At 40.3% G+C, this 17,981-nt stretch overlaps 1 protein-coding gene across 1 annotated transcript in view; it reads right to left on the reverse strand.

Moving 5' to 3' along the window:
• Positions 1-17,981, reverse strand: part of STAB2 (stabilin 2) — a 243,987-nt gene that overhangs the window by 50,065 nt on the left and 175,941 nt on the right. The window contains exons 45-52 of the mRNA XM_069764255.1: positions 15,993-16,112; positions 15,712-15,759; positions 14,841-14,924; positions 14,610-14,756; positions 5,671-5,805; positions 2,503-2,562; positions 1,564-1,740; positions 621-713 (exon numbers count right to left, since the gene is read on the reverse strand). Coding sequence (XP_069620356.1) covers positions 621-713; positions 1,564-1,740; positions 2,503-2,562; positions 5,671-5,805; positions 14,610-14,756; positions 14,841-14,924; positions 15,712-15,759; positions 15,993-16,112 — 864 coding nt within the window. The remainder of the gene's footprint in view (positions 1-620; positions 714-1,563; positions 1,741-2,502; positions 2,563-5,670; positions 5,806-14,609; positions 14,757-14,840; positions 14,925-15,711; positions 15,760-15,992; positions 16,113-17,981) is intronic.

Consider the following 17,981-nt stretch of genomic DNA (forward strand, 5'->3'; position numbering starts at 1 on the left):
GATCTTCTTTCTTCTAGTCTTCTATCAGCAACAGCGGCATCAACAGCAGAAGGTCCAGCAGTTCGGAAGCAGAACAACACAGTGATCGCTCTGTACTTGTCTCCATGCTGGAATGAGGGGGTCACCGAGAGGTCAGACTATGCTCACTGATTGGTGCAATCGGACGTCATCGTCTGATCGCACCATTCAGTAGTGGGGCTGGTGACGTTGCTGTTCCCTAGCATTAGCCTATGATTGGTACTGTTCTAGCACCGATCATAGCAGGACATGAATGCTTCAGGCAATTCTATTTATCTAAACATTGTAATTGCTGTAAGTGGCTGTTCATAATTGAACAGCCAATGATCACGATCGTAGTTGCATGGGGGTGGCGAAAACTCCCGTTGCGGCAAGTGTCGGTGCTCTGCTGTCAGAAACAGCAGGCACCATCAGGCGATCACTGTGCTTTTAGACATGGTGGTCACATGATCACCATGACTAACCTATATGTCATAAGTAGGGAACCCCTTCTTGACCATGACGTATAGGTATGTCAAATGTCATGAAGGGGTTAACTATGGTATGTCCATTTACACGATGTTAATATAATTACATATAAATAGAAAATGTCATCCACTTACAATTGGAGAATCCTGATCAGCACATTTTACGCTGAGATCAGAGCCTTGTAGTGTCTTAATTGATCCTCTAATGAGAAGGTCATAAGCATCAATCTATAATTAGAAAAAATACATCTTAGATACATCTGACTGGAAAGCAGATACAGTCTAAGCATTGATTTTGTCTTGTAATGTCAAGGTTTATAGAAGAAGTCTAAGGAGTGTCATCTATTATTAGTATATTGGAAAATGATTCATGTATCACTAGGTCTCTGTTTTACAACTCTGGGGAAGAATGGAAATACTCTAAATTAATGGGATGGCCTTGAGATTAGAAGGGATAGCATCAGAGTTAAAGTGAATTGGGGAAGAATGGAAATACACTAAACTAATGGGATGGCCTTGAGATTAGAAGGGATAGCATCAGAGTTAAAGTGAATTGGGGAAGAATGGAAATACACTAAATTAATGGGATGGCCTTGAGATTAGAAGGGATAGCATCAGAGTTAAAGTGAATTGGGGAAGAATGGAAATACACTAAATTAATGGGATGGCCTTGAGATTAGAAGGGATAGCATCAGAGTTAAAGTGAATTGATTCTCAGGACCTAATCCAGTGGCCAGATCAGTAATCGAGATCACGTGTGTCACACCATGCCAGGCCTGTAAATCAAAAGAAGAGCTGCGGCAGCCAGGAGTTAAGAGGCGGTTCCCAGGGCTACGGTCCTCCAGTCCTAGATTATCATCTGGTTGCTGGACTGCGAATCAATTCACACCAACTCTAGATGGTATAGCTTTAAGATACTTTATCACTTCATTATTGGTGGTATTTTGTCCTTTGCTCAGGTGACTAGGAGGGTTCTTGAAAAATCCAGCATAAAAGCTGCAGCATTATTTTAAAAACCTCAATGTCTCTATTGGGGCATCAGAATAAGACACATTTACACATTGAATATCTATCTTACCTTGGCATCTCTAATAATGTGATACTTTAAGTATTGTGCCAGTTTATCTTTGTTCTGATTATTATACAGAAAATCACTTTGTTCCTTGGGTAACATTTTTAGTGCTTGGTCTGATGGCAGAAACACAGTGACTGGCTGATGTACTGGATCATCTATGAACTTCATGATCTCTGCATCCTGTCAATTAGAAATAGGTTCATTAGAAATTCTTTCGACTGCTCAGGTATAAACAATCTGCAGGGAAAAATGTCCTATTCAATGTTCAACTTTCCTGATAGTTGAGTGAACATGTACTGATGTACTTGCAAAATGAAAAATACGTACCCAGTTAGAATTTTTTAGCTAATAAAAAGGTGAAAATGTGTAAAATTGAATAAAAAATGTTACATACTTAATATAAAAACCAACAGATCATTTTGTGTTATCGCATTCCCTTCAATTATGACTCAAATAATGCTTTGTATATGGGCTTAGAAACATTCCTGTTCTTTTGCCAATGCACAACACTACTTTGGTTGAGCAGCAGCTTGTGGTGGGATTGGATAATATTGTAATCAGTATAGGGGTACCCTGACACCATTCACTGACTGACCTTTTGTTTCCCATAGGGTCAGATTTATTTTCACCTCCAAATTAAAATAAACATGGTTTTAATGCAAGGAACAGACAACAGCTAAGATATAGCAAGACTTTTACCAGTGTGCTATATGGAACATCTTTACACAAAAAATTGAAGAGATAAATAAAATATGCTTTACGACACCATATAGTTATATATTCCAATTTCCCGGAATGTACAAATGTATAATTATTAATGTCACGAGGTGTACACATTTTTTACATGTTCTGTTTCTTCATCATAAATTATAGTAGATGTTTTTATATCTGTACTTGAACCTGAAAAGAAAACCAAAGCAGATATGTTCCCTATAAACATACCTGTAATAACTTGAACATTGAATTGTATCCATTTGTATCTGCAATGTTTTTTAAATTATCCTGTGGGGAAAAAAAGGTAAATTATTACATTAATTTTATGTACATTAGATGTAACACCAGTGGAATATTTCAGAGTACTCGGTTTGCATTTGAGATTGCCATGCATATATAACTCTGGCAGACCCAGCACATCTATGTAATACATGGTGACTTGAGCCATCGATTTCATTGGGTTGTTTGAAGTATCTAACGTTAGACCTGCTGATTGTTATGTAGGCCTTTATGAGAAGCTGCCAGCAGGATTCAGCCCTTTAAACAAAAGGCATGGCCATAATGGTGCTGTGATGGGGGTTAATCTGATACCGGATGTGAAGGAATCCGCTCAGTGGCTGATGAATACTGACCTTGTGAAGTTTTCATAAAATGACGCCTTCTATGTGGACGTGGGGTAAGGGCCTTCTTCTGGTTCTCCGCCACCTCACCAGCCTTCTGTGCTTCTTGTACAATTACCTGCCTCCTTTTTAAAAATCCGTGCTGCCACCATAATTATGTGGGCGGCACATGCGTAATGTGAGTCAGCGTCCTGCGTGCAGGATTTCAATAAAATGGTGCTGTAGGCGGCACATGCGCAGATTGAGATTTTGGCTCAGTAAATTTTTCACTCAGCCGAAATCTTGTTCTGTGCAAGCACCGCATCCGGTACCATTTTATTGAAGATCTGCTCACAGGACGCCGACTCACATTACGCATGTGCCGCCCACATAATTATGGTGGCGGCGGCACGGATTTTCAAAAAGGAGGCAGGTCACTGTACAATCAGTGATCTGTGCAAGAAGCAGAGGAGGCGGAGAACCAGAAGAAGAACCTGCCCCCACACCCTGCCCAAACCCCAAAAGATGCCATTTCATGAAATCTTCGCAAGGTGAGTATTCAACAGTCACTGATTGGATCCTTTTACAAGGTATCAGATTATTCAGCATCACAGCACCATTATGGCCATGCCTTTAATTTATAGGGCTAAATCCTGCTCACAAGTATTTTTTTTAATAGGACATCTCCTTTATATACCTCATCATCCACACTTTTCTTGTGGGATATATGAAAATATTGAGGTCCGGATTGGTTATTTGGCAATTTGGGCACATGCTCAATGGTCTTTTAACAGTATCTGCATTCACTGCTTAGGCTGCTTCAGGCCTACAGCCTTCAATAGCTCGGTGACAGGCAGTGCAGGTCAGGTGGCACGATGACATCACTTCATTGTGCCACCTATGCTGGATTGGAGACTGTAGTGAGGAGCATCACATCATCAATCGGCGTGAGAGTGGGGTGAGGTGAGTTTTAGTTTATTTTTATTAATTGCCAAGAACTGCAGGGGCAATATTATTGTTATAAGGCGGCCCAGGCAGGCACTATTATTATTATTATGAGGCCCATGGGGGTCCGATTATTATTATTATTACAAGGAGCCCCTGGGGACACTATTATCATTAAAAGGAGGCCCATGGGGGCACTATTATTATTAAAGGTGGCATAGGGGGAGACCATTATTTATGATAAGAAGTCCGATATCAACACTATTAATATGATAAAGAGGCTCAGGGGGCAATATCATTATGATAAGGATGCCCAAGGGGATCCTTTTATTATTATAAGGAGGTCCAGGGGACACCATTATTAACATGAGGTCCAGTGGGGGAACATTATTTTTAATAAGGAGGCCTAATGGAACACTATTATTATAAGAAGTCTTAGAAGGGCACTATTATTATTTTAAGGATGCCCAAGGAGCACTATTGTAATTCTTATTATTAGGAAGCCCAGGCGGCACTATTACTATAATAAAGAAGCCCAAGGTGCACTATTGTTATTAAAAGGATGCCCGGGGGGCTCTATTTTTTTTACGGAAGCGCAAGTGGCACTTTTAATATGAAGCCCAGGGGGGGAAATATTATTCTTATTATTATTCCTGGGGAACTATTATTTTTATTATTATTATTATTATTATTAATAATAATAATTCCCCCAGGAATAATAATAATATTATAAGGAAACCCATGCGGAATAAATACTATCATTACTTTAAAAAACCCAGGGGGCACTATAATTATTATAAAGAGGCCCAGGAAGCATTACTATTATTACATGGAGGCCCAGGGTGGCACTATTATTATGATATGGAGCCCCAAGGGGCACTATTATTATTATAAAGTTGCCAAGGGGACACTACTATTATTATAAGGAAGCCTAGGGGATATTATTATTATAAAGGGGCAGGGGGCAGTATTAAAAGGATTGTTCAGCCTTAGGTTACAAGTCTGCAGTCACTCTATGTGAGTACGGACTTGTGAATCCTCATAGCACAGGCACAACACGCTGTGAGGATTTTCCTGTGTTGGCACTGGGAGCGGCAGACACATGACTTGCAATTATACAGTTTCTAAACATGTGGTCATGTGCCGACTAGACGTGCACAACTGTGCTCAATGCAACGTTATTGAGCAAGGCAGGAGACGTCTAGTCGGAATGTGGTCAGAAGTATGCAAATCCTATACTTGCAGTCACATGATCGACCTTTCCTGACGCCGTCACTGAAGAAATCTCAAAGAGCGCTGTGCCTGTGATGTGAGATGTTTGTTCATGATCAGTACGATGGCAATATTCTGTCACTAAATGGTGGAACGTGGTCATATGGTCACATGGTCATAACGTGGCGGTATTGTTTACCCATAAACAGTTTTATTATTTGCAATATTGGTCTCGTAGTCAATTTCGATTTCCTCCAGTGTCTGGCAGGGTCATATTTGTAATAAATACTCCCATCTTGGGAAGTGGGTGTGGGGGAGAAGTATATGCCTGTGTGTTTTCAAATAACAGACAGACAGTCCCAGTCTAGCCCTGAAAGTGTTACATTGGAAAAACATATCTCTGGCTGCTATATACAGTACATTAAGGTTAAAATTAATTGTAGTGCTACTTTCAGTGGTGAAAGTAGAAACTCTCAGTAGTGGATAAAGCATATTCTTAATTATGCTATGGAGCCCACTGATTTCTGTGTCGCACTGGTGAATTTGTTTTTGTAACAGAAGATAATAGTGAATGTACTGTAAGTTTAGCTACATCACTCACATTATCCATATTATATTGCTGCACACAATCAATACTTACCATAGTTTTCTCAGATTTATCTTGCATTTTCTTGGGAACAAGTACTTTATCAATGAAGTGCACAACACCATTTGTGAGGGCTAACATTTGTTCATCTGCCACGATTCTTATATCTTCATTTAAAAAAACGGTGTTCTGAATAGAAAATAGAAAGTGCGGTAGAATAAATGAGGGACTCCATTTTAAAATTTCACTATGGTTAAATATGTTATTGGCTTTCTTCAGAAATGGAAGCACTTATATCGTAACTCAAGATCTGTAAAAATTTTATGGTCAATGTTAATATTTAATTTGATATCTAGCCACTTTATTATTATTATTATTAATAATTTATTTTTATATATAGCACCATTAATTCCATGGTGCTGTACATGAGAAAGGGGTTACGTACAGATTTATAGATATCATGTACAGTAATCAAATTTACAATGACAGACTGATACAGAGGGGAGAGGACCCTGTCCTTGTGGACTTACATTCTTTAGGGTAATAGGGAAGCGGCAGAAGGTCAGGGGTGCGGCAGCTCTGGTGGTGGTGAGGCGGCAGCTCGGGTGGTTTTGAGGCGACAGCTCAGGTGGTGGTGAGGCGGCAGCTCGGGTGGTGGTGAGGTGGCAGCTTGGGTGGTGCTGAGGCGGCAGAATGGTTATTGCAGGCTGTAGGCTTTCCTGGAGGGATGGGTTGTCAGGTTCCATCTGAAGGATCCGAGGGTGATGGATAATCGGATGTGCTGAGGCATGGAATTCCAGAGGATGGGGGATATTCGGGAGAAATCTTGGAAGCGTTGTATGAGGAACGAATAAGTGTGGAGGTGAGTAGGAGGTCTTGGGAGGATCGAAGATTACGTGAGGGAAGATATTAAGAGAATAGTTCAGAGATATAGGGAGGGGACAGGTTGTTGATGGCTTTGTACATCAGTGTTAGTAGTTGAACTGGATTTGTTGGGAAATTGGGAGCCAGTGGAGGGATTTGCAAAGGGGAGAAACAGAGGAGTAGCGAGGAGAGGGGTGGGTTAGCTGGGCAGCAGAGTTGAGGACAGACTGGAGTGGTGCAAGAGAGTTAGCGGGGAGGCCACAGAGGAGGGTGTTGCAGTAATCAAGGCGGGAGATGATGAGGGCATGCACAAGAGTTTTAGTAGATTGTGGGCTGAGGAAGGGATGGATTCTGGCAATATTTTTGAGTTGGAGGCGACAGGAGGTGGCAAGAGTTTGGACTTACGGTTTGAAGGACAGGGCAGAGTTGAGAGTTACCCCGAGGCAGTGGATTTCAGGTGCGGGAGAGAGTGTGATGCCGTTTACCATAATAGACAGATCAGGTAGAGGGATATATACGAGATGGGGGAAAGTGTTATGATCTGGTGGCCTAGGAGCAGCATGAGACATACTCTGGAGAAGGTGGTACCTGTACTGACCGCAAACCCTGAACTAGCAGCGCAACTAGAAGTAGCCGTGGGGGGTACCTAACACTCCCTAGACCCCTCGACACAGCCTAAGAACTAACTTCCCCTAAAGACAGAAACGGGAAAACTATCTTGCCTCAGAGAAAATCCCAAAAGGATCCCAAAATATCATCAAAAAGTTAATTTATTTCAGTTCTTCAAGACGAAAAGTGAAACTCATATTCTACAGAGTCATAACAGACAGAGTGATCTATTTCAAGTGTTTATTTCTGTTAATGTTGATGATTATGGCTTACAGCCAATGAAATCCCATAAGTCATTATCTCAGTAAATTAGAATAATTAACAAAAAACACCCTGCTAAGGCTTCGTAAGTGTTCAGTGAGGAGGAGGGTAAGCCACAAAAGGTCATTGCTAAAGAAGCTGGCTGTTCACAGAGTGCTATTAACAGAAAGTTGAGTGGAAGGAAAAAGTGCGGCAGAAAAAGGTGCGCAAGCAACCGGTATAACAACAGCCTTGAATGGATTGTTAAGAAAAGGCCATTCAACAATTTGGGGGAGATTCCCAAGGAGTGGACTGCTGCTAGAGTCATTGCTTCAAGAGCCACTGCAAATAGACGTATCCAGGACATGGGCTCAGGGCCGGTTTTAGACAAAGTGGGGCCCTAGGCAAAAGTTTAAAGTGGGGCCCCAAATGCTAACATTGTAAAATTACAAAAACATTTAGGTTACATTACATGAGCAGGATGCGGATACAGTTGGCGGAGTGGCCTGGAGCCAGTGTTTGCACTGTGGCCTTATCTCGGCCAACGGGTCTGCCACTATTAGCTGTACGCAGGGGTGTTGCTAGGGTCAGAAAAGATTGGGGGCCCAAGCCCCAAGACAAAGGGTTGCCCCCAACCTCCTCTTATTTTTTTTTTTTTAACACTGCAGATAACACAGTGATACCTCTCTGAGAACAGATAGTGTAGTAGATTTCACCTGCAGTCCTATGTAACACCACAGATAACACAGTTATATGTCTCTGAGCACAGATAATGTAGTAGATGTCACCTGTAGTCCTGTGTAACACCACAGATAGCCATAGCGTTTCAGAGTAAGACTATGTTCACATGCAGCATTTTTTTCCAGTAACCAAAACCTTTTTTATTGGCAGTAAAAATGTTGCATTGAAAACTCCTGTTTTTCAGCTTGTTTTGTGGTGTTCTTTACACTTTTTTTTCAGCTTTTTTTTGGAGTGAGGATGTTTCCTTTGTCTACAGTATTTAAGGCCACGTTCACACGTTGAGTATTTGGTCAGTATTTCACATCAGTATTTGTAAGCTAAAGCAAGGAGGGTGAGAAATCCAGAAGTGGTGACGTGTTTCTATTATACTTTTCCTCTCATTGTTCCACTGCTGTTTCTGTATTACAAATACTGATGTGAAATACTGAACATGTGAACGAGACCTAATAGTTTAATTCACCAAAACCACTTAAAAAATTGCAGTGAAAAATGCCGTTGCAATATCTGCAGCTTTTTTAAAATTCTTTCATTGCTTTCTGCGGGTGAAAACACACTGAAAGAAGTGACACGCTACAGATTTAAAAAGCGCTACAGTTCTGAAATTCAGTCAGAAAAAAAACAAGCGCATACAGGAGATTTCGGAAATCTCATATCTTTTGCTGGCACTTTAAAAAGCAGCTTTTCGCAGCTTTTCTGCTGCAAATAAGAAGTTTACAGCATTTTACAGCACAGGCAAAACCTGAGATTTTCAGAAATCTCCTGCACGCCCTTTTATTTTCTCCTGACTGAATTTCACAACTGCAGTGTTTTTTTAAATCTGCAGCGTGTCACTTTCAGCAATTTTTTGCACCCCTAGAAAGCAGTGAAAAAGTTTAATAGAAGCTGCAAATGTCGCAACGTTCGCTGCATTTTTGGTGAATAAAACTAACTTTATTAAACATGTACTGTAGACAAAATGCAAACTGTAAAAACACAAACAGCAAAAGCTCTAAGGGTAAGTGCCCACAATCAGTAAACGTTGCGGGTCAGCTGCTGTGTACTTGTACAGCGTCATACCTGCAGCGGCCAGATGTTACAGCATAGTGGATGGGATTTCAAGAAATTCCATCTTCACTATGTGTCCAGACACCCACACCTCACCCGCAGAGACGGACATGCAGCGCGTCTCTCCAGACCGCAGCATGTCTATTTATCTTGCGTAGATGCGAGTCTCCGCAAGAGAAATCTCACCCGTGCAATGTATAGGACGTGGTGATTCTGCACAGTTTAATGAACACATGCGGAATCACCTGCGTTCAAAAGATGGCAGCACTTTGGATGGAGCGCATGTCTGCTGCGTCCAAAGTGCTGCCATTTCCGGATCGTCTGCACATACCCTAAACAAATGGGTGTTTTGAAAGCAGTGTTTTTACTGCCAAGAGAGCAGGCTTTGGCTGCAAATAAAAAAAAATGCACCAAAAATGCTGATTCCTATGCACACCTATACTATATATGTGTATGGATTACCCTTATAATTTCACATGGAAATTCAATTATGTTTATATCATAAATACCCTAATTCTGCAGACAATATTCCTGTCTTGTGTCATCCAGACAGTAGTGACAGGAGGTCACCCTGTCAGATTAAAAGCAGTGATTTAGTGACTGTGGTCAGAGCCCATGATGATGGCTGCTGTATGTGACTGTGAAACCTGATCCTACAGCAATCAGCACAGAGCTCCGAGACTACAGTCAAGGGGGGTTTGCGAGAGACGTTCCGGGACTACAGAGCAATGCACAGCATTATTCACTGCTGTACACCCTTTGGGCACTTCATAAAAGGGCTGCAGATGCATGGGGCCCCCTTTGTAGGTGGGGGCCCCAGGTGTCTGCCTGGTCTGCCTGACCCAAGCCGGCCTTTCATGGGCTGCAAGTGTCACATTCCTTATGTCAAGCCACTCATGACCAGCAGACAATGCCAGAAGCATCTTACCTGGGCCAAAGAGAAAAATATCTATGTATCTTTATCTATTTTATCTATTCTATTCTAACCTGTCAGTGTGATTTTACTATATGCGTCACATGAATTGACGGCTTTTCAAAGGACACTGGTGCATACAAATTGGACAGAACTCTCATGGTCTGAGTGCTTTGCGACTTTTTTTTCTAGCACCCATAGGCTTGCATTGGCGAGTCTCGGTGCCAATCGTAGCATGCTGAAATTTTACACACACGCTGAATGCACCTGAGAAAATATACGGTGATGTGAGCTGCCCCATAGATTAACACTGGGCCGAGTGCTATGCGATGTTTTCTCGCCAAGCACTCGGCTGTATTCTACGGTAGTGTGACCCTGGTCTAAGAAGCATTTCAAGGTCCTAGAGTGGTCTAGTCAGTCTCCAGACCTGAACCCAATAGAAAATCTGTGGAGGGACCTAAAACTCAGTGTTGCCTAGCGACAGCCCCAAAACCTGAAAGATGTGGAGAAGCTCTGTATGGAGGAGTGGGCCAAAATCCCTGCTGCAGTGTGTGCAAACTTGGTCAAGAACTACAGGAAACGTCTGACCTCTGTAATTGTAACCAGAGGTTTCTGTACAAAATATTAACCCCTTCATGACCGGGGGATTTTTCATCTTTCCGTGTTCGTTTTTCACTCCCCTCCTTCCCAGAGCCATAACTTTTTTATTTTTCCGTCAATTTGGCCATGTGAGGGCTTATTTTTTGCGGGACGAGTTGTACTTTTGAACGACATCATTGGTTTTAGCATGTCATGTACTAGAAAACGGGAAAAAAATTCCAAGTGCGGTGAAATTGCAAAAAAAGTGCAATCCCACATTGGTTTTTTGTTTGTCTTTTTTGCTAGGTTCACTAAATGCTAAAACTGACCTGCCATTATGATTCTCCAGGTCAGTACGAGTTCATAGTAAAAAAGAACCTAGCACTCAACTGATGCTTAAGTGCAGCTTTTATTGTAGTGGTACCACTACAATAAAAGCTGCACTTAAGCATCAGTTGAGTGCTAGGTTCTTTTTTACAATTTACTAAGGTGTGGGAACCTAACCTTAGCACCTCCCTTTCCAGTAGTGCACACGGTATATTTTGTGTCAGTACGAGTTCATAGACACCAAACATGACTAGGTTATTTTTTATCTAAGTGGTGAAAAAAAATTCCAAACTTTGCTAAAAAAAAAAAAAAAAAAATTGCGCCATTTTCCGATACTCGTAGCGTCTCCATTTTTCGTGCTCTGGGGTCGGTTGAGGGCTTATTTTTTGCGTGCCGAGATGACGTTTTTAATGATAGCATTTCGGTGCAGATATGTTCTTTTGATCGCCCGTTATTGCATTTTAATGCAATGTCGCGGCGACCAAAAAAACGTAATTCTGGCGTTTCGAGTTTTTTTCCCGCTACGCTGTTTAGCGATCAGGTTAATACATTTTTTTATTTGATAGATCGGGCGATTCTGAGCGCGGTGATACCAAATATGCGTAGATTTGATATTTTTTTTATTGATTTATTTTGATTGGGGCGAAAAGGGGGTGATTTAAACTTTTATGTTTTTTTTATTTTTTTCACATTTTTTTTAACTTTTTTTTTTAACTTTTGCCATGCTTCAATAGCCTCCATGAGAGGCTAGAAGCAGGCACAACCCGATCGGCTCTGCTACATAGCAGCGATCTGCTGATCGCTGCTATGTAGCAGAATTGCACGTGTGCTGTGAGCGCCGACCACAGGGTGGCGCTCACAGCGACGGGCAATCAGTAACCATAGAGGTCTCAAGGACCTCTATGGTTACCATTCACAAGCATCGCCGACCCCCGATCATGTGACGGGGGTCGGCGATGACGTCATTTCCGGCCGCCCGGCCGGAAGCGGTAGTTAAATGCCGCTGTCTGCGTTTGACAGCGGCATTTAACTAGTTAATAGGTGCGGGCAGATCGCGATTCTGCCCGCGCCTATTACGGGCACATGTCAGCTGTTCAAAACAGCTGACATGTCCCGGCTTTGGTGCGGGCTCACCGCGGAGCCCTGCATCAAAGCAGGGGAGCCGGCATCGGACGGTATAGTACGTCCGATGCCGGTAAGGGGTTAAGCTCTGCTTTTCTATTGTATCAAATACTTATCTCATGCAATAAAATGCCAATTAATTATGTAAAAATCACACAATGTGATTTTCTGGATTTTTTTTAAGATTCTGTCTCTCCCAGTTGAAGTGTACCTATGAAAAAAATTACAGACCTCCCCATTCTTTGTAGGTGGGAAAACTTGCAAAATCGGCAGTGTATCAAATACTTATTTTGTCCACTGTATGAATCGTGATATGTGTTCAAGGTGCCCACTGACATTCTTGCCCGGGGCCCACGAAAACCTGTAGCTGGCCTTGCACCCACATACTATGTGGATAGGCAAATGTATTTGGACACATTTCTTAATAAATTCAGGTTTTTCATCCAATCCCATTGCCACACGTCCTATCCTTAGACACGTAGTCTGCTGTGATAAACAATTCTGAAATAATGACTTCGGAGTTAAATGAATTTGAGCATTATCCTGTAATAGGATGCCACTGTTGCAAGAAATCAGTCCATTAATTTTCTTCCCTCCTAAATATTCCATGATCAAGTCTCGGTGGTATTATTGAATATTGGAAGTGTTTAGAAAATACAGCGGCAGACTATGTAAAGCTATAGAATGGTGTCACCGAGTGCTGCGGCGCGTAGGGCATAAAAGTAATCAATATTCTTCAGACTAAATACCTGTTAAATTTACACATCCCCTGGCATTAAGCACCAGGAACTGGGGGTTTCATGACATGGGCTTCCATTGCCAAGCAGCTGCATGCATGCCTTATGTCACCAAGCACAAGGCAAAGTGTCAGATGAAGTGGTGCAAAGCACGATGCCACAGGACTCCATGGAAATGTTATTCTGTGATATGATGGATTCTCTACCTGGCAATTTGAGAACGATTCTGAATTTGGTGAATACTAGGAAAATGTTATTTTCCAAACTGCAATGTGCCAACTGTACAAATGGTGGTAAAAAAATAATACTCTGGGGATGTTTTCCAAGGGTTTGGAGAAGCTCATAATTCCACTGAAGGGAAATCTTAATTCTTCAGCATACATTTAGGACAATTGTATGCTTCCAACTTCAAATTTGTTGGAACAATCCTACTATGCTGCAGCATCACTGTGCCCTAAGGCAGAAGGCAAGGTGCATATGTGAGAGGCAGTGCCAGGGCCGTAGTCATGGTTGAGTATATCTGGCTATACGCGCCCTTGCCTCCCGTCACATATAAACAATGTCCCTTTTCCTGCATACCTTCAGCTGCACCCTCTACACCGTCGGGGTCCCATCGGGGCTGCTGAAGTTCGGCTGCTGGTGTTGTTGAGCACAAAGAGACAGAGTCCATTTCAAACTTTAAACGAAGAACTTTACTTGGTTCCAATCACAGCACATCCACATCAGTTACACGGCACCGTTCACATCCTGTACTTTCCCTGTGCTCTCTTCTATGTCTTTCACTTTGTACCCGGTTCATCCGGATCCGGTTGGTACTGCAGCGTCCTCCCTGTTCAGCATGACTACTCTTAGGTGTTCCCTTATCTGTTTCGCACCAGACAGAAGGTCGTCTGGCCATGTATATCCATCTAGCTGCCACATTTTGGAGCGACCTGCTTCCTATTCCTGCTGCAATCCTTTTGCTGCAACCTTTTGGCCCACTGACACTGGACAGCTGGGCCCTTTCATAAACGTTCCAGAGCTGCTGTGCTGTCCCGGGCTTTAAAGCCCCACAGGACGCCTGGGGCTCCCTGGCCTCTCCGAGCTGTACAAGCTCCCTGGCTTGACTGACTAAAATCAGGAAATTCTCCTTGCTTACCCACAGCAGACTCCTCCTATTAGAAAACTATGTACACTATTTTAAGGTACCCATCTAGTGGGCAAACTACAGTACTGCACTGTCCCTATAATGCATAACAAGACACTATGGATATGCATAGCAGCATACAGGAACATAACAGCAACTACAATAATATAAAACATCCACACATTACAACGAGAGCGGGTCGGTTCTTAAAGGGGTAGGGGCAAGTATCAGTCATTAGAGCCCCTTACACATAAAGGCATGTTTTGCGCCAGTTCAGTGTGTAAGAACTAGACTGGCCTCACAAATCATTGACCTCAACACCAAAACTCCAGCAGACACACCACAATCTTATAGCACGCCTCCCCGGAAGGTCAGAGGCTTTTTTACGCTTCTAGAATTGTTGGCCCTTCCCACCAAGCTCAGCTGATTTGGGTGATATTTATCTTATTAGTATGCCCACGGTTTTTAGTGTCCATTAAAGATTCTATCCTAAACTTTAGGATATGACTACTGTGATTGCCATTAAACAAGCTTATTTTTTATCTGTAGCTAGGCTTATGGCTGCCGGTCTACAGTATTTTGTGCTTCCATGCTTTCTCTGCAATCCGCCCTCTAGAAACGGAAGCATCCAATGGATTACTATATATTAGTACAGATAATCATCTATTCTGAAAACACTGGTGACCACTACCTGGGAGAATGAGATCCTCACTGCATCACCCTGGAGTGAGGTGAAGGATGTCATTGATGAGAGGTCCTCTCTGGTGAGTTGTGTGCAGGTCACAATGTGATATAAGAGAACCTGCTCCATCATCCCTTTAAGTGTCCATTCTTTAGCCTGAACAGAAGAGCAAAATGTGTAAATCGTCTGTATATAAGATAATAGAAAACTGTAACAAAACCCATGATTAACTTTCCTTACCCGAGGGTCATTTTTCAGAGCATCATTACTTGGCACGAAAACTGTAAATGGGCCAGATCCAGACAGCTCATTAATGAGATTTGACTAAAAAAAACACATCAGCGATATGATAAGACTGATATTACAATTAAAGTTTCGTAATTAAATGATTACGTTAGTATATGCAGATTTTGCAATATAAAAGTATGAAACATTATTTAAGTAAAAAGGTCTATCATTATTTAACATACAGTGCCATTCTTGCAGAAACAAGTGTGGCGCTATTACTGAAAAATAAAGCTTTCTTTTCATCTAATAACCCCTTTAATTGGAATCTGCCAGCAGGTTTTTGCTACCCCATCTGAGAGCAGCATGATGTAAGAGTAGAGACCCTGATTCCAGTCATGTGTCACTTACTGGGCTGCTTACTGTAGCTGTGATAAAATCACTGTTTTCTTAACATGACATTATTACTGGAGGATTTGTAAACCGGCTGCCATATAGTCCTCCATATTCATGAACTCTGTATATTCCCACTCCCACCACTGATTGGCAGCTTTCTGCCTAAGCACAGTGCACACAGAAAGCTGGCAATCAGTGGTGTGTGGGCGGGGATATACAGAGCTCAGCATTCAGAGGACTGATAGATCTGCAGCAGATAAAACAGTGACTTTATCAAAAACGGCAGCAAATAGTTGAGTGACTGATACATAGCTGGAATCGGGGTCTCTGTCCCTGCATCATGCTGCTATCAGATAGAGTAGGAAAAACCTGCTGACAGATTCCCTTTAAAATATCAGATCCATAATGAGCAGTCACCTTCTTCAATTACATGAACACTTTATGCTTTTATGTATAAATGTTTTTACATAATTTTGTTACAATACATTACCTGCAATAGATAAAAGAAATTTGATGTCTTTGGGTTTTTTCGTAATTCCTATGCGGGAAAAAAAAGGAAAAATGAATAAAAATGTACTATAATACTTTGTATAGGGAATATTGTTCGATGGTACAGATGAAGGTGGAGCTGGTCATTTGGAGGTGTTGTCTCCAATTCCAGAGTAATCGAGGGAAGAACGTCCTGGATTTCACCATCTCCATCATTCTAAGCCAAAATGACGGGCACACCTTCTTATTCACAGAGTACATGACTTGTTCTCCTAGTAGTACCTCATAGATGTTGCCTCTACAAATGACTCCATCTCCAATATAACTAGCCTTGCACGTGCAGGTTCGTTCTGCTGGACCGGTATGATTGCACGTGGCCTTTTCACTACAGCCACCATTTTTCTGAAAAACACAGTCTTCATTAATACATCTGAGAACACATTTAAGCATAATGCTTCTAGAGCATAATACAGAACGTTAGTCCTGCTCAATATTTTCAGCTCTCAAAATAAAGAGAAATATTACGGTCAATATTACTTCCAGAAAAATAAATGCTGCAAAGAAGATCTGGAAGCAGTGAATTCACTACATCATAACTAAAAATAAAGTAAAAAAATAAAATTATATAAAAAGTAAAAAAATAAAAAAAATAAATAAAGAGAAATATTACGGTCAATATTGCTTCCATAAAAATAAATGCTGCAAAGATCTGAGATCGGGAAGCAGCGAATTCACTACATCATAAATAAAAATAAAGTAAAAAAATAAAAAAATAAAATTATATAAAAAAATAAAGAGAAATATTACGGTCAATATTACTTCCAGAAAAATAAATGCTGCAAAGAACTGAGATCGGGAAGCAGCAAATTCACTACATCATAAATAAAAATAAAAAAAATAAAATTATAAAAAAAATAAAAAAAATAAAAATAAAGAGAAATATTACGGTCAATATTATTTCCATAAAAATAAATGCTGCAAAGAGCTGACATTGGGCAGCAGCAAATTCACTACACCAAAAATATATATATAAATAAAATAAAATGATACAAAAAAATAAAAATAAAAATAAATATTACGGTCAATATTACTTCCATAAAAATAAATGCTGCAAAGATCTGAGATAGGGAAGCAGCGAATTCACTACATCATAAATAAAAATAAAGTAAAAAAATAAAAAAATAAAATTATAAAAAAAATAAAAAAATAAAAATAAAGAGAAATATTATGGTCAATATTATTTCCATAAAAATAAATGCTGCAAAGAACTGACATTGGGCAGCAGCAAATTCACTACATCATAAATAAAAATAGAGTAAAAAAATAAAAAAATAAAATTATGCAAAAATGAATATAAAATAAAATAAATAAAATAAAATTATACAAAAAAAAAATAAAAAATAAATATTATGGTCAATATTACTTCCATAAAAATAAATGCTACAAAGAACTGAGATTGGGCAGCAGCGAATTCACTACATCATAAATAAAAGTAAAAAAAAAATTAAAAATAACATTATACAAAAATATATATATATAAATTAAAATAAATGAAATAAAATGATACAAAAAAATAAAAATAAAAAGAAATATTACGGTCAATATTACTTCCATAAAAATAAATGCTGCAAAGAACTTAGATCGGGAAGCAGCGAATTCACTACATCTCCCTTTGTTGCCAAAATTCAGGAAAACGGCACACGCAGTTTACAATAGAGATTTTTGAGCCATAAACATAATTATATACAATAGACAAAAGCAAAATCTATATAGGAAAAAAAATCCACTTTTTTTGCATCCACTCATGCCATTGGTTAAAACAAAACTGCCGCAAAAACTAAGATTAGGTAAAGGCTCAAAATGCGTGTGGATAATTTGTGTTTATGATAATTTTTAGTTCTGGATCTCAGTATATTACTATAGTGGCCCACTGCACGCATCTTTTATACTTTCTCTTTAATTGCATACAAAACTACTTCAGAAACTGCATGTGTGGCTCGGATTTAAAGCATTTACCTCCTAAGGCACTTTTCTATTTACAGGATTTTCTGAAAATCATGTTATACAGCATTTCGCCCCAAAACAAGATAACCATGATATCTGGAAGGGACTGTACACATCTGTCTGAATTAATGCTGTGTAAATACATTTTCATCATGGTAAATATATCTTGGTCACTTAGGTCAAAAGAGTTTTTTTTCTCCAAAAGGAAATTGATTCATGTAAAAATTATATTTACCAGAATGTAAATATCCGGAGTAAACTCCGTGC

Source organism: Ranitomeya imitator, chromosome 4 (assembly GCF_032444005.1).
Source record: "Ranitomeya imitator isolate aRanImi1 chromosome 4, aRanImi1.pri, whole genome shotgun sequence".
Taxonomy (NCBI): Eukaryota; Metazoa; Chordata; class Amphibia; order Anura; family Dendrobatidae; genus Ranitomeya; species Ranitomeya imitator.